General features: G+C 45.0%; 1 protein-coding gene and 1 gene segment (V, D, J or C); both read left to right on the top strand.

The window, feature by feature from the left end:
* Positions 1 to 27,070, top strand: part of LOC105068757 (M1-specific T cell receptor alpha chain) — a 493,537-nt gene that overhangs the window by 386,532 nt on the left and 79,935 nt on the right. The gene's annotated exons all lie outside the window — the stretch shown is intronic.
* Positions 12,518 to 22,420, top strand: LOC105068755 (T cell receptor delta constant-like). The segment is given in 5 exon segments: positions 12,518 to 12,673; positions 19,025 to 19,303; positions 19,869 to 19,934; positions 20,260 to 20,373; positions 21,489 to 22,420. Coding segments are annotated over 3 exon segments (423 nt in total).

Below are 27,070 nucleotides of genomic sequence, written 5' to 3'. Positions count from 1 at the left end.
GGAAAGTTGGTTGTTAATGCTTTTTAACATTTGTTATTGCTAGAGAGTTATTCTTCTTAGTTTATTAACCAATGAGTGACTTTCTTCATTTGTCCTTTGCCCATTTTTCTTTTAGGTCCTTAGTGTTTTATTTACTGATTTCTGTAATTGTAGTTATTTTTGCACCTGAGTTTTATAGCATTTAACCACAATACCAGCATTGGAGAAAAGATATTTCTGAGGTATTCTAGAGGCAGAGGGTGGTGATGGCAAGATGCCAAGGAAAGGAGAAAGGAAGAGGGTGGTTATTGTACTGCTGTGTTTCACTGTGACGATACGTGGACCACAGTGGGGGAAGTGTACGAAGCCTTTGTTCAAAAACCCTAGCTGCGATCCGCTGTGTATGTCTCAGCACCGATGCGCAGCCTGTGAGTGTCATGGGGAAATAATATAAGAGCTGACTGTCCACTTGCCCCGACTCCTTTCCTTAGGGATTTACTCCATGTTGTCTACTGCAGCAGTTTCAGAATGCGAACCCGTATCAACAAAGTCATCAAAATAAATACTCTCACCACATTTTAACATTTACTAAATAGACCAATGACAACATAAAAGAGAACATTGTGGAGAAGCAAAGGGAATGGAACTCAGGATGTGAGCTGTGCACTGGGTCACACACTAGCATATGATGAGGCAAGAAGGTGAACCCACTTCTGTCCATATACATGATTCCTCCTTTCAAAGGGTTCAATGCCCAGGAAAAAACAAGTACTTTGAAAGTGGTTGTTGTGAATTGAATTTCATCAGACTGGAATGGACATGTGCATAGATTCCATATTCCCTTAAATAATATATTCTAAAGGTCATACTAGAAGCAGATTCACAAATGAAAATCTGACACTAAATCCCTAAACTCTACAGTTCAAGTGTCTCATTCTGATGAGAAAACTGACAGATGAGGGAGTAGGGAAGGAAAGAAGGTGGTTATAGGGTAGCACTGAACAAACGCCCAGTGAGGTGATGGGGAGCACAGACCCTCCACAGGTAAAGCCTGAGTCATCACAAAGGCCCATGTGAGTAAACAGACGGTGGCAGGGAGCTTTTTGTTGGGTACAGTCAGCTGGGAAGAGCTCTTGGAGATGAATCTTGAGCTGGTCCTTGAGGATGCCACAAGCCCTCCCCCACAGGGAATATTGTTTCAGACTCAAGGAGTCTTCTCTCTGACCTAATGCCTCCAAGCAGTGTCTTCATCCCAGAGCGAAGACACCACTTATCCCCACCCAAACAGACACACTGTGTGCTTTGGAAAGATACTTCCTGGGAACTAAAAAAATGTTCCATCCAATCAGAGGATCAACCAATGTTAACAACACAGATCTGAGACCCTACCAAGCCTGGGCTCTCCTTCACTCTTCTCTTGACTCTGCATGTGTTTGATCCTAGAGCACAGGGATCAATCCCTTCATCCTGGGATCACAACCACCCATTAGCACACCAGGTCCAATGACTCTTTGTGAGTCTCCAAGAGAAAAAGCAATGCATGGGGGAAGGAGACTATACCAGACTTCCCCCCAGGTTGTCCAAAATGACTGGGCTTAAGGCCCAATCACAGTAAAATCAGAAGAGCCCTTTTTTCAGGGATAAAAAACAATTCATAAATACAATACTTTAAATGAAATTCTCATTTTTAGAGCAGATCCATTTTCATAATAATATCAAAACAACATTTGCCTTTTTATTTGTGTTGACATTTGCCCTGATGTTGCAAAAGCAATAGTGGGCGAAGCAGGCTGGTACCTTAGCATGAATCAAGGCAGAGGCCTCAATTCTGTATTAGTGGTCATTGTATCCTTCATTTCTATATTTGGGGAGAGGGGGAAAGTGCAGTTTCACTTAAAAATGTCATTGACTGTATTAATTAGCAGCTACCATTTCAAAATAGTACTACACGCTTGAACAACAGAAACTTATTTTCTCACAGTTCTGAGGCTGGAAATCCAAGACCAAAGTGCCCACAGAGCTGGTTTCTCCTGAGCCCTCCCTCCTTGGCTTGGAGATGCCACCTTCTCCCTGTGTCCTCATGTGGACTCTGTACATGCACACCCCTTGTGTCTCTCCCCTCTGTGTGCCCAAATTTTCTCATCTCATAAGGACACAAGTAAGACTGGATTAGGATTCACTCTAATCCAGTCTAAATGGTCTCATTTAAACTTAACCATCTTTTTAAAGGTCCTATCTCCAAATCCAGATACATTTTGAGGTACTGGAGGCAAGGACTTCAATATACGGATTTTAGGAAGACACAATTCAGTCCATAACATTGGGAAAAGCAGTAAAACTATGAATTTTATTAAATCTCAACTCTTGAGTGTTTGTCTTTTTAGTATTCTGTGTAACAAAAGTGAAGTACACAGCACTTCTGCTGCATTCTAAATTATCAAACTTATCTCAAAGGAAAACATTTGAGGAATTGTTTGAGATACAAGCTGAACTAGCTACTTTTTCCAGGAAACATCATTTTGTTTGAAATAATGACAAACCATGGTTATTCAGACTTGGGTAGCTGTCGGGCAATTTTATGAAAATGAGCCTGTCACATTAAGAAAAACAATAGATCATTGTCAACAATTATTTTTTTAAAAATCTAAGGTTTCAGGCAAAAATAAAAGTTTAAGGAAACTTGTATCTGCCACCATGAGCTGGATGGCTCACCAGTATTTACACACTGCTCTGATTTAAGGATATTGGCGGTTGTCCCAATGTTTATAGGAGCACTATTATTAATAGCAAAGTCATGAAAACAGCCTAAGTACCCATCAACAGATGAATGTATAAATAAGTTGTTTGTGTGTGTGTGGAATATTATTCAGCCATAAAAAAGAATGAGATAATGCCATTTGCAGCAACATGGATGGACATGGAGATTGTCATACTAAGTGAAGTAAATTAGACAGAGAAAGAAAAATACCATATGATATCACTTATATACAGAATCTTAAAAAAATGAATATACCTTATATGTGGAATCTTAAAGAATGAACTTATTTACAAAACTGAAACAGACTCACAGACATAGAGAACAAGCTTATAGTTACCAGGGGGGAAGGCTAGGGGAGGGATAAATTGGGAGTTTGGGATTTGCAGATACTAACCACACTATATATAAATTAGACAACAAGGTCCTACTGTGTCGCACAGGCAACTATATTCAATAACTTGTAATAGCCTATAATGAAAAAGAATATGAAAAGGAGTATGTATGTGTATGTATAATTGAACCACTATGCCGTACACCAGAAACTAACACAACATTGTAAACCAACTACTTCAATAAAAAAAAAAATAAAAATAAAAAATTAAGGTAACGGACCTGGTTAGCTGGATTTTTTAGTCAACATTAGCAAAACATGGTTTATATGGAAAAATAAGAAAGTTTAAAAAAATGAATAAAGATACGGTAGTTGTATTAACTACTGTGACATTGTGTAATGAAATGTGACAAGCAGATGCCTAAGTGAACCAATGATTCCCCAAGACAAATGGTTAATGTTACAAAACAAAGTATGGGTGAAAGTTCCATCTAAAATGCAAGCTAGATCAACAGGTTTCAGTGGAATAGAATATGAAAAGCCCATTAACACGGTTTCTGATTTCACATTGCAACTAACCTGTCTTTTTGGACCACATATTTGTGTAAGGCCAGGTTTTGCTCATACATTTCAACCATACCAATACATTGCAATAGACAGAAGGCATAAGCAGACACGTGAATCCAGCTGTCTTCTAATATTAGGCAGCTCTACCCTGAGGGTTGTCTGGAAACTATGATCAAACACCCGAGTATCTCCCTTCCTTTGGTCTCTATTCCCCGAAGTTTTCTAGCTGCTCCTTCTTGTATGTGGTTTGAAGTCTTTTCAACAGCCTGCTTTTCTCCATTAAATACACTACAGTTTGTCCACAACCCTCAAAGAGGACGTGTCAATATCAGGAGCAGGGGGAGAAGATAAATGAAGCCAGTTCGAAGTCCACTATCACAAAATTAAAAGCTCTGGGATGCCCCTGTCCAATCCCTATTGCATTTCTTGGCCTGGCATCCCAGAACTTTTCTCCAAGTGCTCTCGGTCTCCAACAAAGCAGGAGGCCTGGTCCCACCCAGGCTGGGACAATAATATAGTAAACTCAGAGCCCTCACACTGCCCCCGTCATCTGATCCCTTCTGTGCATACACTTGTCTGGCACTGAGAATGGCCCGGCCTCCTTCCAGGAAGAGCTGAACTTCAGGATACACCCACCCTGGGCCTGTCCCTCCTCTTTCCCACAGAAGAGCATCTCTTACAGCAATGAAAAGCCACATAGAGAAATAAAATGCCATACTGCCCAGGCCATGCCACGGCCACTGTGGGGAAGGAGATGAGCTGCAGGTGAGAGGATTCGCAGACACTTTCAAATAACAAATGTCAAAATAAAGGACCAAGAAGCCTGAGTATTTACCAAGAGGATCGAAAAATATCGCTGCACTAGGAATTGCGATACCTCATTTCTTGTACTTTCCTTGAAGCTGGGTACCTTGGCCAGCTTTGAAACTGCTCTGGATCTTTCCAAAGTCTTTCATCTGAACACATAAGGGAGTGAACATATGATCCTTGAAGCCTCTCCCAGCTGTGACACGCACGAGGCTTCTCGGGAGGCACCGCTGACCCTTGATTACTCATGTTAGTGAAAAGAATGTGATCTGAATACTGCAAATATGTAGACAACGTGAAACTCATTTCTGTTTGGCTTTGAAATACATTTCATGGTGTGCAGAAAATCACAGCAAATTTATCTTCCCAATGACGCTTAACTCGGCTAACATTAAAAATCAACTTGTTTACAACTAATGGCGCTGTGCTCCACTGAACAAATGTAAGATTCCATAGGACAGCCCAGTGCCAGGGAGAGCAAGGGACTAGGAACTGGGAAGATGAGGGTTCTGGCCGTGACTCTGTCACTTCCAGCACATCCTCTCTCACTAGGAAACACCTCCTTCTTAAATGGGTTCAGAAGACACTTTCTGAGCACTCACTCAGTGACACTGTGCTGGCACAGGGGACCCAGAGATACACAAGACAAACCCCTTCTCTCAAAGGTCTTTAACTGATGAAGATGAGAGAAAGGGTTTTGAGTGCGATGGGAGGGATCAGCACTGGATGCCACGAAACTCAAGGGAAAGGGGGTGCATCCAACCCAGGCCAGGCTTGAGCACTCACTCAGGACTTTGCAGGGAAGACAGCAGCTAAGCTCAGACCAGTAAATCAATGGGATCTAAGGAGGACGGTTAGGGACCAAATCGGGGAACTGAAGAAGGAAAGGGCACTTCAGGCAAAAGCCATCACATGGCGAAGGCAAAGAGGTATGAAAGGTCATGGAGCTCTCGGGAAGTGAGCAGGTCAAGGCAGCGGAGTTGAAGGGAGCAGGTGCACAAGCACAGGACGTGGGCCCAGGGAGGTGAGCCAGAGCCTGTGTCCCAAACCGTCTCTTCCTGAGGATACTGGGGAGCTATCATGTTGTGATGCCACTGGGGGATCAGCTTGGAACTGTCATGTTATCACTTCCACTCACAATCTATGGATCAAAGCATGGCCATGCCCCAAAGTCAGTGGAGAGGGAGGTACACAAGTTGTGTCTGGCACAAGGGCTCCTTGTGAAAGGGATAGGTGGGGCGAAAATTCAGCTCAAGATCTGCTGTCTGAGCCAAGGCCCTGGTGTGGAGCTGCATCAGCTTGAGAAAAGGAAAACATTTCATAAAGTTCACAAAGCTATCCTCTATTTATCAAGCTTGAAGAGCTGCCTCTGTATTTGCCCAGCAGGTCACATTTTCCAAAGTCACACAAAGCAGCATATGGGCTACTGGCCCTGCATTTAGCACCCAGCAAGTCAGTGGGGAGGATAAAATTAAGTTTATGTGAAAACCCTTTCCTCTGTATAACACCCTCCATGTGTAAAGGGAACAGGCAGAGGAGATTTGGAGACTTAGCAGGTGACAGGAGAAATTATGTGGTCAATACATTTTCCGCCTACCCATAGTTTGTAGAATCCATTTGAGACACTCAGGTCCTCCTCTCTCTGTGGGAAATCATCTGAGAGTAGACTGGCCAGAAAGCACAGTGGAAGTCGACATCACAATTCGGTCCGTTCTAGTCACAAACTCGAGGGCAGATCTATCCAGGGCTTCAGAAGAACCTCAGACAGACGCACCTGGGTGAGCCTGCCCTGACCTAAGGCCAATTCCCTTTGATCTTGCTGGAGCGTGACTTGGAGAACACACCCAGCCCTGTAGTTCTCAGAGGCCACATTGGGCAAAATCAAAGGGAGGTTTTTGTAAAGCTCTGTAGCACTGTGGCCAGGAGACTCACAGTGATACAAAACCCACAGAGACCTGTACAAAAACTGCAGGGTCACAGGCAGCATTTCCCTGGGAAATCCTTAGCCTGGCTACCATGCCCCAGGGGGATTAATGCAGCAAGTAGCTGTCCCCACTTCTCAGTGACCCAGAAGGATGCCAGAAAGTTGTCCAAACCAGGAGAGGTGAACCCCAACATCTGGCCTCTCCCTTGCTGCTGTTTCCTCTTGAGTAAAACTGACATTTCAACCATCTTTGAGGAACAGAGAAAGGTGTTTCTTGGAAACTAAACTTGTCTCGGTTTCTATTGCAAAAGAGAGTTACATCGCAAAAATGAGCCATTTGGAATTTCTGAATCCACATCCCTGGAGAGAGTTGCCTGAGTGCTTTGCTTTGCAGTTTGGGTAAGATGGATTTAAAGAGAGGGGCTTGTTTTAGGCCATCACCAGCCAGAGTTGCTCATTCTAACAGTGACTAGGCTGAAATCCCCGGTCCATGATTGGTGTTGCCCACTGCCCTGTCACCTGCTGATACGCCTCATGTCATCTGACTTAAAGCATCACTGTGGTCTATGAAGGCCTTGACTCTGGAATAGTCATAGATCCAAGATCCATCCGCTTGGCCATGCCAGTTTTCCAAGACTGAGAGTGGGTCTAGGAAGTGAGAAAAATCTAAAATAAGATAAAGCAACAGTTTCAAGAACTTCGTGAAATGTTTTTTTGTTTTTGTTTTTTAGACAAAAAAAAGCATAAATACAAAACAGAAATAGACTTATAGTCATAGAATACAAACTTGTGGTTGCCAAGGGGGTGGAGGGTGGGAAGGGATAGATGGGATTTTAAAATTGTAGAATAGATAAACAAGATTATACTGTAAAGCACAGGGAAATATACACAAGATCTTATGGTAGCTCACAGAGAAAGGAATGTGACAATGAATATATATATATACGTTCATGTATAACTGAAAAATTGTGCTCTACACTGGAATTTGACACAACATTGTAAAATGATTATAAATCAATAAAAAATGTTAAAAAAGAAAAAATAAAGAACTTCGTGAAATGTGTTATAGCGGAAATGTTCACCATAGGACAGGGCGCTCCTACCTATTCCTCAGACCTCAACCCCCCAAAAGCAGACTCACCCTTATCTGCAGTTGACTAAATCACGAACTAGTCGGATAAGCAGCCAGCGCCATCTCTCAAAGAGCTGAGCCCTCGAGATCCTCCAGTCCTCGAGCTGATCGGAAAAAGAAAAGTGCGAGCACGGCTGAGGTTTTTGGAAAGCCCTCAAGCACTGTGCTGTATCTACTAAAGGCAAGTTCGTCTTTGGAAATGGAACGCGTGTGATCGTGGAACCAAGTAAGTAGCTCATTTATCTGTTCTCTGAGGTTAATCCTCCATCTGAGGAGACAGAAATATCAGGGAACGTGAAATGGGTAGTAACAGCATCAACACTGTGTCAAGGAGGACTTTGGGGAAGACGTGAACTACGGTTAATCCCCTCCATAGGAATTGGGGGTGGGGGGGAACTGTGAAAGACCCCAAGTGGCTCAGGGGAAACTGAGAAGGTTCTGCCCAAAACACAGGCTTTGGGTCAGCCTGAAGAGCCCACAGAGTCACTGGCCCAACTGCCTTAGAAGACTCAGAACTGACCGGAAGCAAGGTTGATCTAAGTCTGAGTGATTCTACTGAAGTGGCTCTAGATCCACATAATTCTGCCCTCTCTTGCTCTTGGGAGAGCTCAGAACTGAGTCAGCCTCCTGGGCACAGAGGGTGAGGCCAGGGTAAATGGGCACTGGAGTTGCCCGGTTTCTCTTCTGAAAAGGGGAACCAATTCCAGAAATCTGTTTCTAATTGTTTGAGCTGCAAATGGAAGCTGCGTGACTAGCGAGGAAGCTGGAACATTCTGACTCCCACTGAGACCAGACCCCAAGCACAAGAAAGTGAATGTGCAGTGCTTCCTCTAAAGCCCAGGACTCAGCCAGGAGGCGCTCCCTAAGGATTCGCGGTGTCCATCGTCCTCACTAAGAGGGGGCGGTGCCACTCCCCAATTAACTGTGGTAAAGGAATCGATGCTAACGGTGTCAAAAGATGGTACTCAACACAGAAGGGATCTTTTCGTGTCATTTAAGTGACATTTGAATTCAACTGTGTCCTAATTTGAAAAAAAAATTTTAAAAAGACAGCAATCTCCATTTGGCACAAGCTTCCAGTTAAACAATACATATTAATATTAAGCTAGAAAACGAAGTAAATAAACACTAAACCCATTTCAAAGATCTTAGGGAAGTCTAGAATGGGGTCTCACCGAATCTGCTCAGCCGGCTGCTGGAAAAGTAACAGCACATCCTAGCCTGATGCTATGGTGTTCAGCTCGTGTTTTCTAAGGTAAAAGCAGACTCTAGAGAGGTGGGGTGGAGGAGCATGATGGGGTGGACTCCTCTCAGAGAACGACTGGCGACAGGACAATCCTGTCAGGACAGGGTGTGTGAAGTGTAGAGGGCAGAGGAAGGGAAAAGAAAGAGTGCAGGCTGCGCATCCCCAGACCTCACACGCTGTGGGGACGAGGGGAGCAGGGGCTTTGCATCCAGAGAGAGGTGGAGACCCAAAGCTGGCTAGCAGAATCAGAGCAGAGAAATTCTTTCTTTTTTTTTTTTTTAATCATAGTAAGATTTTGAAAATTCGACTAACTGAGCCTTTAGACCTCATTGGCTTTAAAATTTCCCACTATAATAATAGTTTATCCACATTCCCAACAAAGTCGGTGACTGACTTCCCTTACCTCCCTTCATTCGCCAAGTTCTTGCTCTGGATTAAGTCCTGCTTACTGACTTACTTGACCCGCTGTGTCTCTAAGTGTAGACTGCATAGCACGTGGTTTTAGATGGGACGTAGACAGGCTTTCTTTTCCTTTTAATTGCACTATCTTTTTATGGATATCAGCATAGTACAACTGGGTGATCAAACCCATGTGATTTAAAGTTTCCTTTTAATTGTATTTTAAGTCAAAAAGTGAGTAAATTTCAAGAAAATCATTTGGCAAATAATATGACAGATGGATGTGACCAAAAAACAAAAAACCCCACCCAAAAAGAGATGTGATTAACTGAAGTTTAGGAAACACTGAGCTGGTGCATTCCATCATCCTTTGAAAGAAAAGACAAGGGGCATCCAGAGAGGGCAAGATGCAGAATATCCTTGTACAATGCCTTCTTTTTTAGCCAACAAATATTGGACTGAAGGGGCATTGCTGCAAACCCATAGCCTTCATCTTCTCAGAGCCTACTTTCTTCTGATGCTCTCTTTCCTCAGGAACTTCTTTCTAGTCCTTACCTGCAGGGCTCCCAGTTAGTGCCGGACAGGTCTGCACAAACCCACAGCCCCAGTTCCACCATAGCTTTTAGCCCTCTGCATGGAGAAAACCTGGGGGTGCCGCTTAACTTCATAAAGCAGAACCAGAGAACAGGACAAAACAGCAAGGACTAACTTACCACCATGTAAATATGTGCTACAGATTGTGACAATGACAGGAACTTAGAAAGGGCCACAGTTGTCAGGAACATCTTTACGCAAGTGGGCCATTGGGTGGGCTTAGAATCGTATATGCTGTTATGTATCATCATTATATCAGCCACCACCTTCTGAGTGTCTTCTATGTATCGAGCCACTGGGCTAGGCACTGTATTAATGAATGTCATGCTACTCAGTTCTCATGTGATCCTGCAAAATTAGGTACTATTACCTGCAATTTTACAGATCAGGGGGTGTTCTCCAAGACCACACAGTTTAGCAAAGTCAAAATTTACATCATTTGTCTGATTCCAAAATCTGTATCCTTAAGAACTCTGCTCTTCTGTTGGGACTGCAGTTCGATTGGGGCGCATCCAAGCCGCCCTCTCAGGCCTCTAATGAGCTCCTTTCCAAGCTGCCTGAAGAGTCTAAAGCAATAGTTAAGCAGTTTCCCTCGCAGCTGCCATCCCCACTGCAATCCTTCACCAAGGCCGGGCTCTTGCCCTGAAACCAAAACCAATTACCGAAAGAGGCATTTTCCAGGCAAGGCCCATTCCCTGCATTACAACCCTGGGGCTCGAGGATTCCTAAATTCAGAAGGGTTCAGATAATGATCAGAGCATCTCTCTTCCCCACCTCCCCCCAAGAGGAGTCCACAAAATCCTGGGCTCCTCAACACGCTTCTAAAATGCCAACAGATAGATTTCCCCTCCCACCACTGGCATTCCTTCCCTCTCACTCACAATAAGCATCTTCCAGAACAGAGCCATAGTCTGCCGTTCCTCTGCCTGGAACCATTTTCCCCCAGCGTCTCACCCAGCTTTCTCCCTTTCCTTCTCTAGGTCTTTACTCAAACATCACATCTAGTGAGTTCTTCAACCGCCTCTGTCTCCTGCTGTCCCCTTCTCCTGCTTTATATTTATAGCCTCATGCCCATCTGAAACTCCGAATGCTGACTTATCAGCTATCTCCCTTCATCCCGAAGGGCAAGGGCTCTGAGTTGTGCCTTACGGTATCCACGAATACGCTGAGGGCAGTAAATAAATATTTGTTGAATGAATGAACAAATGAATAAACGAATGAATGAATGAATGAGCAAGTCAGTGGTGGTATAAGGCAAAAGGAAATAGAAATGAAAGCAAGCTAGGAACCTACAGAGCCAAGCTTGATCTCAGGTCCTCAACCTGTGACAAGTCCCTGTCACTATGTGCCGGACACTCTTCCAGGTGCCAAGGGGGTGGGGGAGGGGAATGGGCATGAACAAAACAGAAATTCATGCCTACTGGAGCTTACAGTCTAGTGTAAAAGACAGGTGGCAAACTCACTAAATAAAATGTACAGTATTTTAGATGGTAATAAGCCCTGTGAAGGGAAATAAAGCAGGGAAGGGGAATAAAGAGCATTCGTGGGAGGGAGCAGCATGTAATTTTTAACAGAGGAGTCACAGAAGGCCTCATTGGAAAGGTGACACTTGAGTAGAGAGTCTAACAGCTGGCAGAGTGGACCATGCAGGCACCTGGAGGAAGAGCATTTCCAGGCAGAGGGAACAAAGGTACTACCTGGGGTGTGTGAAGGATGCAGGGGGGCCGGGGAGCTGGAGGAGACTGAGTCACCAGCAGAGAATCTGCAAATGAAGTCAGGTTGGTAATGTGGACAGGGTGGCTTGTAAGTCACCGGAAGAACGTTGGCTTTTGGATTCGAGAGGGAAGGTTAGAGACGGGAAAGGCGGTCACATCTGACCTTGGGAAGAGACCAAGGGGGTCAGAAACCTGGATTCCAGTCCTCACCCTGAGCTGTAAGAAGTGAGCCCTGTCATGTCATACACCAAAAAAACAGGATTCTCTTCTCCCTCAGCAACCTTTCCCCACAGTCCTGCCCCGGGAAGCTCTGAGCTTAGTGAAATTACATCCTAGAACTTTTTACTCTGAGTCGACACCTAGAAAACATTCTAATAATTACACCTGGGCTCTCTAGTTTGCAGAATAAGAAATAGAGTCGAACTAGATTTCAGGTTTTCTGACATCTTCCCACTTCATCACAACTAAGAACCACTCTCCATTTTAGTGATTCTCCAAGTGTGATATGCAGGCCGGCACGGGCTGTAAACTGATCTGAAAATGCATATTTTTCTCCTTGGATTTTTTGAGTGACATGCAAGCAATCTCATAGACTCTGATTTTTACATATGACAGAGGCTAATTTAACTGTCAGTTCTAAGTAGGAGTATGTCATTAAAGCTTGCTCAAATTTGATATTCATGAATATGTTATTAAAATGTACCGAAGACTCTAATTCTGTTCTATACTAAGTCTGGCTGCTGCACCAGGCTTGTCAGCGATGCCAAGCTTTGACTGGTTATGAAGTGGAATTCTCCTAAAAGGTTCCGAGTGGGGCACATAACCCACTAGGTCTTTGTCCCACGTAGGTGCAGCTTAAGGGTTGAGAATCACCACTCTATGATCAAGTCTACTTTTCTTTGCTCCTGATCTAACGAAGAAATCCTTTTCCAGTCTTTCTCATTCAGAGCACAAATTCAGATGATAACCTGGCAAAGGACTAGATTTCTATTTGACACAGGGATCACTTCCTGCTTTGTGCTGAAGGGTAGCCCTCAAGACTGAGGAGAAAAGAGATGAAGCAGATGAGACAGAAAATCCCATCCAATGGCTATCATGTGACTTGGCAGCTGGGGCCAGGGTTGCGGTAAGGAGACAGCAAGGCAGTTTTTAGACTGGGTTTACCAGCTGTGCAGGATCCACTGATATTCGGCAAAGGAACCTATCTGAATGTTGAACCACGTAAGTGACTCGTTATATTTTCCTTCTTTTGACCACTGTGTTTGGCTATTATTCTTGTTAAACATTTTCCCAAGTCATCAGCTTGAGAAGCACTTTTCAGCTTGTTGAAAACCCCTCCAGCGGGTAATTTGATGGTTAAGGGATGGTTTGAGGATCAGGGACTGAGTTTCCAATCAAATCCGGGGTGGGTATGCATTGCAGTGGTCTTCTTGGTCCACTATCCTTCCTGGAGGGTCTTCCCTTTGCCTGACTAGCCTTAGAGAACCAGCTTACTTAACACCCATGCGTTTGCCGTTTACAGGTCAAGGCCATAGCCAGAACTGTATACAGTACATCTAGTAAGTGTGAGGTGTGACGGTGAGCATGTTAGAGGAATGCAAAGACCAGGAATTCAAAGGGCCAAATTCCAACCCTTCTCTTTGGCTGACAAGCTCTGTGCCTTGGCTTCACTGAACTTGAGTCGCCCTCTAGCTAGTTCAGATGCTATCCGAGCTGTCTTGCAGCTTTAGCACACTGTGATCTGGATTACCACCCAGACCAATTCTAAGGGGACAGCATAGTAGGAAAAGGAAGGCAGTCCAACAATATGAATGTCTTATGACCCAGTGAGGATCTTGTGATTTGATGAAAAAGATTGAAAAAGGAGTCAAAGCTCCCCCTCTGCATCCACTAATCAGCCCTGGTGTGACCACAGGGGTTTTGACAAATGACAGCTGAGGCTCCTTGCAGTCCTGTGATCTATTACTCCTGGTCAGTGGATGGAAACTGGGGTCTGGAGACCTGAGAGTGGGGCCCAGGTCAGCCACTGTCTTCACCACGCTCAGCTCCGGTGATTTCGTCCGTAAGATAGACCTAATTACATCACCTCCTGGCGTCTGTTCAGTGATGTTTGTAAACACAAGCTGTTTGTAAGTAGTAAAGTCCTTATACAAACGGTAGCCCTCTCAGGAGACTCCAAGGCTTTCGTATCAATGGCTCTTGATCCAGCCGTCGGGCCCTTCCACCTCTAGCTGAGGCATAGCGCTTTGTGATTGATTTCAGCCTTAAAGCTATGTTTCTGCTGACAGTAGCCATTTGACAATTCTCAGCAAAACCAAATTAATTCCTTCCTCCCTGTGAAAATGTGATCGTGAAGCGAGATCTGGGGGGAAGAGATGACAGGTTGAGGAGACAAAAGCAGAAAACCTGGGGACTTCTCTAAATGTCAACACGCAGAAGATAACACACATCAAAAAAGCTGCCAAAATGCAATGCTTAGATCTCAGGGACCCTCACAAAGTTCTATGGCTCCAGCTAACTTGTTCTGCTCCACCCACCCACTTCCAAACAGATGGACTAGACAGGGGGGCAAATAGGTAGTGAGGCTTTTTTGTAAGGCCATCTCAAGTGGTGATTTGAAAGCACAGCTTATCTTTGGAAAGGGGACTCAACTCACCGTGGAACCAAGTAAGTTATGCTTTTTACTTCAGTGGAGTTGTTGTGACATAGCCCTGAATGAATGAAGCTTCTCAGGAAGTTAGGGGGTTCTAAAGTGGAAATCTATCCTTTATCTTGTTATTGCAAAGAGCCAGGGAAATTTTTGAGGACAAATTCATTAGATTTCTCTTAAGAAAATGTTCTGTGTATTGCTTAGAGACTCTGCTCTGAGGATTCGTACTGATAAGTCTTCTACAATTGCTTAAATAAAGCCCTTAGTCAGGCTTCTGGCCCCCTGGTCAGGGACTGAAACCAGGAAAAGGCAAGTTCGAGATAAGGGAAGTCTCACCACTGTTTATGAGCAGAAAGGGTCGTGGTCACAGTGTAGGAAGAGGGAGAGTTGGAAAGAAGAATGATGTTATTAAGGAAAGAGTTAGATCAAAAGAGCCTTCTCTCCCTCAGATGACAAAATCCAATCTGCCCCTGTCTCTTTTTGCCAAGAACTTGTATTAATTCATCATGCCTGACTCAGACTAAGTGATCTCCCAGGTCCCATCCTCATCTGGGTCTGCCAGGAGCAGTTATATGCTCACCTCCCTCGTTAGCCCTGAATCTGAGGACTCTGCCCAGGGCTCAGGAGTCTACAGCCAGTGCAGGGTACGGGAGCCACACAGCCAGCAAACTTCAGGGCAACAGAGAAGTAATGGTGCTCTCCTGGAGATACTGTCCACAGGTGGTCCGTTCCAGTGTTTGGAAATCCAGGGGCTATATTTGGGTAGTTTGGTTAGCTGCCAACATTCAGTCACTGGGACCAGTAGAGAGAACAACAATCTTTCAGAAGCTTTCCAAAATGCCAAAACCAATGGGGCATGGGTTAGATTCTGATTTTGTTTATTTCAGAGGAAATAAACAAGTGGGAGAAGTTACATCCATGGGGTGAGGCTAACTGAAAGATCTGAAAGGGACTGGTCGTGTCTCTTAGAAGGTAAAATAAACATACAGGCATTCTTGATTGCCTCTTGCTTCCAGGGAAATAGTGGAATTTGGTGAGTTTTCTTATCTTGGAGGGGAGACTAGAGCAATGAAAAGAAGGAGGGAAACAGAATCATGTTGTAACTGATTGCAGTCTGATTGATGTTAGGCAAACTGCATCTGAGCAAAAAGTATTGTGCTTCATTTTCCCTTTAAATGATTTCCACTTGAAATTCAGAGCTATCTGCAGTGTTAGAATCAAATCTCTGAGGCTGTGCCTTTGGGAGTCTTAGGGAAGAAGGAGAGGGGTGCTGAACTGCCCTCTCCAGTGATACCCCAGTTGCTTCTCTGGTTCCCTCTTCCTGCAGTGATTGACTGTAATACGATGATATGACGCTCAGGTAGAGGGAGTGAGAATTCCAAATCAAGCCCCCAATCCTTAAAGTTTTGACAGCAAATAATGGCCCTATACAACCATCCTTCCCTTTTGCCAAGCTCTAGCCCTAGACTTGATTTTTTGGTGATAAGGCAGAGTAATCTATATGGTTTTTAAATTCCATTTCACATGATTACTCTGTCCTCTTGAGGCTTGCATCCAGCTCTAGAGTCAGGAGAAATTATAAAATAAAAATAAGCAATCCAAAGCAAGCGCTGGTTTCTCTGACCTGCATCCATGACACACGGCACCACTGGGCTCCCTGTCAGCTACCAATTTCTTGTTCAACCTTCAGGTCCTTAGAAAGCCTTTCTCTGAGCTCAGGGAATTAGAAAGTAGATTTGTTGTTATTGTGAGACTTAGTCTGAGTGATGGGGGAGACATTAGGTTTCTAATCAAAAAGCAGTATTATGACCCAAGAGAAGGGAACCAGAATATGAGAACAAGACCTGTGTCTAAACCCTCCCCCGCCTAACATTCATTACAAGAAACGTCAATATTCAGTGCGCCATCCCTACTCCCAGGCTAGTGTGTCTTTCTTGGAGAGCCCTCCCAATAAATGAGGAGTTAGATTTTCCATCTTGAAGGCAGCTCTTGGTCATCTGTCACCCTCTTCCCTTGCTTTGTCTCAGCCCCGTCCCCTGTCCCAGTGCTTCCTGGCTGTGGATTTCATGCTTAACTCCTTATCCAGCAGTTTAAACTATTGTTAGCTTCAAAGGGAACTGAGACTCTGCCCACATGGCCCCCGGATCTCATCAAGGGCAGCTTTGTAGTTCTCTGTGCTGCGGGGTCCCTAGGCTGGGGACCAGGCTGGGAAGGCAGGACACAGATGTTCCAGCCCAGGCCCTAGGCCAGCCCCAGGCTGGTTACCGGTAAGGCAGCACCACAATGTGCTCCTGGGACACCCGACAGATGTTTTTTGGAGCTGGCACTAAACTCTTCGTGGAGCACCGTGAGTTGATTTTTTCCATATATTTCGAGGGATAAACTGAGTCCTGGGACTAGGGCTGCCATCCAGTTTGTATTACATGAGAAAGTATGACTAGGAGATGGAATAGTACAAGTGTGGAGGGGACCACAGTAAAGATACCAGGCTGAGTAGATGAAGTAGCTCTATAAATATTTTTATTTACAAAAAAAAAATTCTGAAGTCTTCAGAGCAAACCAGAAAGCACCAAGAAATCTAGAAGCATTATACTAATAGTTGGAGCATCCAGTGCAGGAGGGCCAGAGGCCCAAATTCTCCAGGTAGTTGCTTCATCCTTATTCATCTCTTTGGCTAAACAGAGTAGTGTGCATGCCTTACTGCAACCTTAAAAACGCCCTGCAGTTTGGAAGATTTAGGAAAAAGGTGGTTAACCTGGTCAGAATAATCAGGCAGAGCAAACTTATATTTCAGCATTCAAGTTAAGTCCCATATTGGCAGAGATCCTTGAAGTTCTTAGTGACATTTGTTATAGATGTTGCCAACCTTAGGGAACCAGTAAGATGCTCTATGTGAATCTAGAACACAGATGAATTTTTAAGTTTATAAATTAAGAAAGACTGTTCAGGAAAGGTAGATACTTCTTTCTGTATTGTTTACCAGCACATAACCTTAGCATCAGATTAGTACCCATTAAAAAAAGAAGAAAGTCTGAAAATAAATAAGAATTATCCCAACAAATAGCACTTTGAAACACCTGCTGAAATGTACTTACATTTGTGGACCAAGAAGAAAGACTGGAAATTCTCAAAAGATAAGCAATTAAATCTTTACATTTCAGACTACAATGCAGTGCAAATTTTATACAACTTCAAAGTTTGGTTTAGGTCTAATACAAAATAGACTAGGTTACATATGGCAACCATATTGAATACATCTCTTTTTTTTTTTTTCAAAGTTTCAATTCAGTCAGATACCCTTTTCTCTGGCTACCATGATACCAAAGAATGGATTAAACACTTTACTTTGAAACAGCTGTTTGGACCCTATCTTCCAATTGAGAAAGAGGGTCTGAGAAAAATGTTTTACCAAACCAGTTCGTTATGCTCTATCTGAAATGCTGAGTAACAGATTCAGAGCTCAACATCCTCAGTGTATGACCTTCTTCAGACATCTGTCTTGTTGGTTATATGACATTGTTCAAATTAGTCAAGCCAGGTCTCTCTAGCCCAAAGTGACCATTAGCAACTGCCTTTGAATTTAGATTTTTAAATCCCAAGCAAGCGTTAATTAGCCAACTAAATCAGACTAGGATTGGGTCTTACTCTTAAGTAACGAAGGAGACAGGATTATTTTGTTTCTGTTTTTTAATGGACTGGTTTCCTTTCTCTATCACTCATAGCTCCCTTGAAAATCAGCTGGAACCCATCTCACCAAAGTCAGTAGAGTGAGTGAGAAACGCCACAGTTCTGAAGGGAGGTGGCTGAGCAGAACATGTGGTTGCCAAGCCGTTACTGCTGGGGTTATCAGTACCTGTTATCAGTGGTTTCGGCTATGCTGGGAAATAAAACAGTGAAGGTTTTCTTTTGTAGGTTGAAAGTACGTTCCAGGAGAGCCCTTTGAAAAATCCCCCACCCACCCCGGACCTCTGGTTTTAAGGAAAGAAAAAGGTGCAGTGGGGGAGGGTATAGCTCAAGTGGTAGAGCACGTGCTTAGCCTGCATGGGGTCCTGGGTTCAATCCCCAGTGCCTCCTCCAAGAATAAACAAATAAACCTAATTACCTGCCCCCCCCCCATTGACAAAAAAAAAAGGAAAAAATTATATCTAAAAAAAAAAAAAAGAACAGGAAGATTTATATACAGAGTAGCAGATAGATGATCATCCAAGATGGGGCATGAAAGAAGGGGAGGAGGACACCCAATGATAAGCTCCACTTAGAACAAAACAAGAAGAAACGGGCTTCAACTGGTTTTATGGTTGTAAGGATTTCCTGAAAATGATAGTTATTTCTCTCTGATTAAAGACTCAAAATAAACTGTAGGGTAGTCCCTTACAAAAGAAGAAGAATTCACCTAAAGGCAGAGAGATGGACCGCTTAACTTTAGCAGATCCCTTCCAGTCCAAAAAATGGGGCTGACACCCTGAAGTGACTCCATCACTACCATCCGCACAGTGCTAGAACCAGTTTCATAGTCCTTCTTAGACCCTGCCCTGATCTCAGTCCAAGGGCTCATGCATTTAAAGCATACCAACTGATTAAGACAGATATTCAGCCCAACCTCAATTGTCCAGAGGATTGATTAATAAAACATAGATAATTGAAACTCAGATGATCCAGATTCTTCTTTGTATTTGTCATTTTCCATCTCTGCTCCCAGGATCTCTCTTGGCAGCTTCTAACTAGAAGGCAAACTGCCTGCCTTTCATTTCTCTTTCCTTTGGCCATCCTTTCTTGGAGGTGCTAACAAGCTCAGGGCACTAACAGGATGCAGGAGTGTCAGGATTGCAGTGTTCGGCCCCCAGGGGAACTGAGGTAAACACCATTGTTTAACTCCCACATGTGGATAATCATCTCACAAAATAAATTGATTATATTTGCAGGAAAGCAGTCTGTTGCCACACCATCTGTCTTTGTCATGAAAAATGGGACAAAAGTCGCTTGCCTGGTGAAGGATTTCTACCCTAAGGATATAAATATAAATCTACAATCAGCCAAGAAAATAAAAGAATATGACCCTGCTATTGTCGTCTCTCCCAGCGGGAGGTACAGTGCCATCAAGCTCGGTCAGTATGAAGATTCCGATTCAGTGACATGTTCAGTTCAACACAATGAACAAATCTTCAACTCCACTGATTTAGAACTGAAGAAAACTGTTTCAGGTAGGTCATATTCGGCCTCAAGGGGCTGGGATCGTATGGAAGAAAAGTAGAGGGAAACAGACATTAGAGATGATCTTGACAGATCACTCTCAGTATAGCGTCATGCTGGAAATAAGACTGGGTTCAGTCATAGCCCACTGACTGGGAATTAAACATGCTGCATCTCTGAGCTGGAATCTAAGATAAAGCCCATCTCATTTCCATCCTCATCTTTCCTCTTCACCAGCCACTGTCTCCTTCATACTAAAGAATCTAGGGTTGAAAATTCATGTGCAAGCTAGTCTAGTGTGAATGCCAAAACAAAGAGCAATCCAGCCTATCGTGGGGTTAACTATCTTAGCTCTTCCCAGAAATCAGAGGTGTACCTAGATGTTGGCCTTGTGGTATAATGAAAAAAATCTCAAGACAGGAAGTAAGTCGGGTGTGCAAGTAGCTGTATGACTTTAACCAAGCCACTCCTCTGGTCCTCAGTTTACTTACTCAAAGCCACCGCCAGTTTTAAAACCTGAAATCCTTTGAGCCTCTTGGCTGTCATGGTAACCCTGACCACTGCTATTTGTTCCAGTGACTCCAAAACCAAAGGCATCTGAAAACAACAATCAAACTTCAAAGACGTGCTATGAACCTCAAGGTTAGTTGAAACCATGGGCCAACTTTAGAACTGAGGTTAAAGCAAACTCTGTAATTGTCAGATGGGCCAAAAATCACTCTATTTCAAAAGAATACAAAAACCATACCTGAGCCCAGTGGGTTCTCTATGACTCTCGGAGCAGAGTTTGCAAGCATGGGTTTCTCCAAAGCTTGCCTCGCTGGGTGCCTCACTAGGTTTCTGAAGCACCCAGCTGGGAAGAATGATGGTGGTTTGGGGCCGGCTGGTGTTCGTGTCATGGGCCCAATTTCTGGGAGGAAATTTAGTCTCCTGCTGAAACCCCATTTTCACTCTCATTCCACCACAGTTCCTGCTGGAAAGGTAAACATGATGTCCCTCTCAGTGCTGGGGTTCCGAATGCTGTTTGCCAAGACTGTCGCCGTCAATTTTCTCTTGACTGCCAAGTTATTTTTCTTTTAAGGTAAGAACTAGCTGCTTCATTTTCCCACCTCCATCCAAACTATGCTGCACATGGAGAAAAGGAATTTAGGAATGGTGAGAAGTGTGGGGAAAGGAAAAACACACAGAGATATCATGATGTAATAAGGTGGGCCATTTCAGATACAGAACACCACATCTCCTGTTATCTTTTTATTTCAAGCCAGACCCAAAATCCATGTGGTATAATGTACCAGCTGATAATCCCTACCTCCAACCCAGAAGTTAAAAAAATTGGAGGTAAATAAGAAGAAATTATATTCTCTGTTTGCTCTTTTGTTTATCTGGCTAAGGGACCATGGGCTATTTGCAAGTCCATCAGTAATGCTTCATTTGAAGAATATTCAGAACCTGTCTTTGCCCAGACAAAGGGGATGCTGGCTCTCCATCCTTAATCACAGGACTTGGTATGGAGACCAGCCTAGCTTGAGGATGAACCCACACTCTCATTCTTAGTGAACAGCTCACTACTGGCCACTCAAGATGCATGTGAAGTCGAGGCTAAGATGTTAATTATTTGCCTATTAATTGCGTTCTCATTGGGTTATCTTAGACATGAAATTAGGCCTGGGTTTGCTCCTCCAATACCTGCCCCATCCCAGCTTCTGATCTAGGAACAACCCTAGACTTAAAAGTGTTGGACAGATCCAACCTAGCCTGCAAGCATATCTAGTCATTCCCCACTGAGTGACTGTTTTACCAATTGTCCCAAGGACACAGGCTAAATGGCTGTATGAAAAGAGCACTACGTTAGCAGTCAGAAGAGCTAGGTCTTAGTTCTGACTTTGTCACCGACTCACTGTGTTACCTGAGCCGGGTTGCTTCACCTCTCTGGGTCTGGGTTATCGTATCTGAGAAACGAAGGCATGAAGAATGACTAAAGAAGAGTAGATGGGTTTTATGACATGTGCCAACATTGATGAACTGAACTAGTGCCATGTGTAGAAGGGAAATGTGCTGGGATAGATTGGTGATGTCTGCACTGGAACCGCTACAGCAGGTGCTGGCCAACCCCAGACTGCGTGGCCACTGCGGTTCCTTCCAGCACTGACAGTCTCCAGTTCTGTAACAACTCTGTCCATTTTCCTTCACTTGCAGGCTGATTGGCATGAGACGGCTACACTCCCTGAAAAAAAAAAAAACAAAAGCCTACAGAGGTACTATCTCCTTGGCTTTCAACTTCTTGGTGGCACAAGTTGACTCATCCCAGCCTTCCTTAAATGGCTGCTACCCAAACTAGTTTTCCCTTAAAGGCAACGAATCCAGCTTATCCTTCAACCTGGTGGAAAGACAGAAGTCCTAGGGAGTGGAGGCTTATGGTCCCACCTGCTCTATATGCTGCTTTATAAAGGGATACAGAGTTATAAAGGCATGTAGGACCCATTTTTTTCCCTATGACTAATATACTTTGAAAAGACTGTTTTGTTCCTTTGACTTTCTTTGCCTCCAGAAGTAGAAAGTGGGAGCCATCAGGTTCCCAGCTCCATCCTCCAAGAGGAAAATAGATCCAAGGGGATGGAGAGCAGGTGTCCTGTCACCAAAGCACAAAAGACTCTGCTCCATCCAGGACTGGATTTGCCCCAAACTTTCTGCTTTTCCTAGCACTTTTCAAACAAAACTACATTTGACTTCCCTGATACTCTCTGTGCAGACGGTGGGGTTTCTAAAATGTCATCTAAATACTCTCAGAGCTATTAGCAGAGAACAGAGTAAAATGCAGAGGAAACGCACATCTCGCTATTAATTGATTTAACAAACGTGAATTAGTCCAAGTTCTAGGCACTGGGCTGAGGGTACAAAGATGAGTAAGACATCAGCCTTGCTTTCAAGCAACCCACTGTGCAAGCGCTTTGGAGGAAGGGCTAGGAATGAGACCCCTCGGTTTTCCCTTAAAAACAATGTCTTCACTGTCTCTCGCCTGACCATCTGTGCACAGGGAGTTTGAGGTCATCGGACCTTTGGTGTTGATGATTTTCTGCCATCTTTCTCTGTCTCTGTTGCATCTATTAAAATGTGTTGTGTGTGCCTTACTTCTGGCTTTATTCATTGCAGACCGTGGAGGGAAAAGAAGGGCTGTGAACCACTGGTAGTCAGGCAAAAGCCAAACTGAGCTCATAGGTCCCACCTCAGCTCCCTGCACCCCCAGCCTGCAAGGCTCCTGCCTGGGGGACCCAGCCCTGGGCTTCCTGCTTTCGCTGCGGCTGCAGCTGCCCCTGCTACAGCAACACCACCACCGCCCCCCTGTGGCCGCCGAGCTCTGCTCCTCGCACCTCAGCAAAGCCGCAGCTTCTTCCTGCTGCGCAAACCCAAGTAGCAGAGCCCTAGCAACCCGGCATTGCGGTTGCCTCCGCACCCATGTGGGGTGTCAAATGGGGCTTTATGAGGTTACAAGTGAAAGAAAAGACACTCATGCACAACTCCCCAACCGTTGCCATGCGCAGACCCCCACATCATGTCCTCACAGCACAAACCAAAGCAAGGAGGCAGTCGCACGCTGAGTCAGTGGGCTTAAGGCAGTCTAGACGGATAAGCCAGGTCCATCCAGGGAAACATCTTTTAGTGGAAAAAACCATTAAAAGATTCCACACAACTTCACCTTGGGTGAAGAACGCCTGTTTCCAAAACATTCACATCTGTTACCCTGGGTCACGTTAGAATGTTTCTCTGAGGTTGATAAGAACAAAAAGATCACATCTTCATTTTTCAGATGGAAAAAAATATGCTCCCCAAAAAGGGAGTGCACCTTGTCCAAAGTCATTCAGTGCGGCAGGGATATTGCTAGGACCAGAACCAAGCTATTGGGAGTGCCAGCCTCAAGCTCCTACTCCAAGAGCACAGCGCACCCCCAAAACAAGGGAGAGGGGTTGATTTGAAGTTCATCCAGGCTGAACTTCAGGACTGTCTTGTACTTAGCATGTGAATGAGCCAACCTCTAGCCTACTTTGACTCTCAGCAAAAGGCATCCTAGCATTTCACAGGACTGTGAATTTATTCCGCATAAAGTACCCTCCAGAAAAGACTGAAGGCAGAAGCCAGCGGGGACTGTGGCTGCTTTCAGGTGTGGGGCCCATCCTACTGCAGATGACAGTGTCCCAGAGATTTCATAGGCAGCATCTCACTTAAGTCCCACAACCACCCTGAGGGAGTCTCATTGCACATACTCAGCAGGCTGTGGAAGAGAAGCCCCAGAGGCTGAGTCATTTGCCTGAGTCTTTGTCTTCCTCACCCATGTCCTTTCCATCCATCTCTATAGTGACTGCTTTTCATCCACCTGTTTTGAAGCCCAGATAAACTGCTGTCCAAACCACAGGCTGATGCAGCCTTCTAGTGCGCAGCTGCCAGGAAGCGCCGCCCCGCCCCCCTGGCTCTGTCATTAACCAGCTCTCTAACCTTGCAAATGTCCCTCACTCCTCTGGACTTCAGTGTTTTTCCTATAAAATAATGTCTAAGGCATCTACTGCTTCTAAGAGTACATCTAGCAGCTCTCAGAGTTGTTTGAAGGCAGAGACATCAGTAGAAGTAGAAGAAGGAGGGGCGGATTCCCAGGGCTGAGGGTGTATATATTTCACATCACATCGTTGGTTTCCCCTGGAGGTAATTCTCTTCCCTGGAGACACCACTGAGCTCCAAATTCAGGGACTTTGAAGCTGGGATTCTGGAATTCACAGACAACTTTCTGGGAATATCTCAATGCTCTTCAGTGAAAGGACAATGTTCTCCAAACAAAGTAAGTAAAATGGAGAGCATCCAGGAGAAGTAAGGAGGCTGCACAAGAAGATGAGGATGAAGGTATATTGGTAAAACCTTTTTACGTAAGTGACTTTGTGTCCAATTTGAATTTCAAAAGGAAAACAGACCAATTCACAATAAAGGATAAATGATGGAGACTAAAGATACTTCTGGTGGGCTCTCCTTAGACTGGTCCTTCATCTGCCCTCTCCTGATAGCTTCCCAGCACAAGTCAGGCTCTGTACCAGGCACACCTGGCCCTGGGGTCCCTCAGATGCACAGCCTCCTGTCCCCACCACAGGGACTCAGGCAGCAAGGGCACCCTGAATCAGAAGCAGGGAGATGTCTGCTCTATCTGAAGCCAAGGTGCTCCCCTGGGTGTGATCAGACCTTTTCTTATTTGGCAGACATTATTAGGGCTCCCCTAAAGGCCAGGATGGACCACAAAACAATGAGGATGAAGGATGCTGTGTCCAAGGATGTGTGCTGCCCTGAGAGGCAGCTCTGCCAGCCTGTTCCCCAGGGGTTTGTGTGCAGACTTCCTGGGCACCTGCATCACTGTGGGTACTCCAGAACACAGTAGTAAGTGGCACTGTCTTCAGCCCTCACTGAGGACATCACCAAGTGGAAAGTTTTCTGAGCCACATTGTGCTGCACAGAAAATCTACCCTGAGCAAAATCCGCATTAAGGGATTCAGTGTTATCCCTGTACAGGACAAACTCAAGAGAAAGACCTGGCCTCATTCGGTACCAGTATAAATCTGGATCTGAGTATTCGGTTTCGAAAGTGCAGGGCAATGTCACCTCACTGCCACTCGCCACTGTCTGGTCCCGGGACGTCTGGGTCACTTTGGCAGACAGCACACTCTTACCTGTGAAGAAAGGAAATAAGAACACAGTGAAGTCCTGCACTCCACAGGCGCCAGGTCCCACAAAGGACCACCCAGAAGGAACTCACAGGTCAGAGGCAGGAGAAGGACACAGATGAAAATTAAAGGCAGAAAACTACTGGGAAACCCAGTGGGAATGAGAAAGAGACCAAGGCTTGGAAAGTCAGAAAAGGGGAAATGGGTGATACACCGTAAGGGACGTAAACAAGTGTACTTACAGGCAAGCAAAAGACTGACGCCCACAAGAAGAATCATCTTTTCATATCAGGGCAAAGGCTGTAGAATAAAACTGGGGTCCTTAAATCTCTGAGACTGTCTCAGGGCTTCTGACGGGGAGGAGGTGGGAGGGAAGTGAGGGGAGATGGCAGCCCTGACAGTCACGTGACTGAATTCACTGTAACTCTGTCAGGCGCGTGCTTCCAGCCCAGGAAATTTTGTTATTGTCATTCTGGTGCTCAGTCCATCTTGAACTAATCCTTTCGTAAAGCATAATAAAAGTGAATTACTTTGGAGAAAAAAAGAAACAGAACTGCCAGCCCTATGATCACGTACTTCGATATCAAATTGTGAAAATGGCTTATTCTCTGTTTCCATACCCTCTGCTCACAGACTGGCCACCAGCCCACGATCGCACTTTGAGCAGCTCTGTCACACAGCCCCAGCCCAGCTGCACGTGCTTGTCAGACTCAGTAAATGGAATAAATGAACGAGAACCTTTACCTAGTCCCTTACTTCTTCATGCAGGGAGAGAAGAGGGTTGGACAAGGCTGTTTCTAAAATCTGTCCTAGGAGGAGGGTACAGCTCAGTGGTAGAGTGCATGCTTAGCATGCACAAGGCTGGGGGTTCAATCCCCAGTACCTCCACTAAAAATAATAAAAAATAATAATTTTTAAATGCATAAATAAACCTAATTACCTGCCCCTCCAAAAAATTTTTTTTTAAATAAAATTCGTCCTAGTCCTGAATTCTAGGACTCTTCTCTATCTTTGTTGTGGTTGTTTTGGGGGGTTATATTTTACACAATTTTTTAAAGTTACAGTTCATTTACAGTTATTACAAAATATTGAACCCTCCTGTTTCTGATGCTTGAGGCTCTGCCGTGATGCTGAAAACACTTACAGTGCTTTCTTCGGTATGATCTCCATCTCTCCCCTAGACCCTCTGCAGCACACATTTGGCTCCAACTGGAAAATTTCCCAGAGCAGAGCTTCCCAGGGGTTGCACTGCCATGAGCGGGCTACAGGCGTGCTGAGATAGTGCTCAGAGCGCCACTGCGGCCGGGGGCGGCTGGAGACCCTGAGGCCAGCCCCTCCCAGCCACATGCCAGACAAACATTGCTTCCTGTACAAGCCAGGGCAGGACAGCAGCTGGGAGACACTGCCCTGAAAAGGAGAAGACTGCCTCGCTCCCCCAAACCTAGGAGTGTTTCTAGGAGTACTTCTGGATTTCCTTTGACTCCCTTGTCCCCCACCTCCAGTTCTTCAGGAAGTCCTGACAGTTCCACCAGGAAGTGTGTCTCTGGTCCATCCATTTCTCTCCACCCCCCACCGCCACCACCTCCCGCCAATACCAACATCTCTTATCAGGACTACAGCCATAACCCCCTAACTGGTCCTCTTGCTTCTGCTCTTGCCCCTGGACCATCACTTCTCCAGGTCTTTATAAAATGGAAACCAGATGATGCCAGCGGGACCTCGTTTCCTGGGCCTGTAACTCACCGTACATGCGTGTGGCCGGGCCGCTGCCTCCTGTCCATCCCCTGCCCCCGCCGCCCCCGCACGTCCTCTCCTGACTCTCTCACGCCCCTTCAGCTGCTGCGCCTCCTTCTGCTCCTCTGTCTGCCTCCCTTGTCTCGCTGCCTGGAACTCTACTTCCAGTTTTTCACAAATCTCAGCTCAAAGAGGCTTTCCTGGCACGTAAATTAGTCGCTCGCCCACTCAATGTCACCCACGATTACACTTCTGTCTTACTTTCTCTCACAGCACTGAAGTCATCGGGTTTATACATGTGTATAATTTGTCTTTACTGTCTCACCATGTACACACACACACACACACACA

This window comes from Camelus bactrianus, chromosome 6 (genome assembly GCF_048773025.1).
Source record: "Camelus bactrianus isolate YW-2024 breed Bactrian camel chromosome 6, ASM4877302v1, whole genome shotgun sequence".
NCBI lineage: Eukaryota > Metazoa > Chordata > Mammalia > Artiodactyla > Camelidae > Camelus > Camelus bactrianus.
Note: the sequence above shows the minus strand (reverse complement) of the source record. Positions and strands in the feature narration are given on the sequence as shown.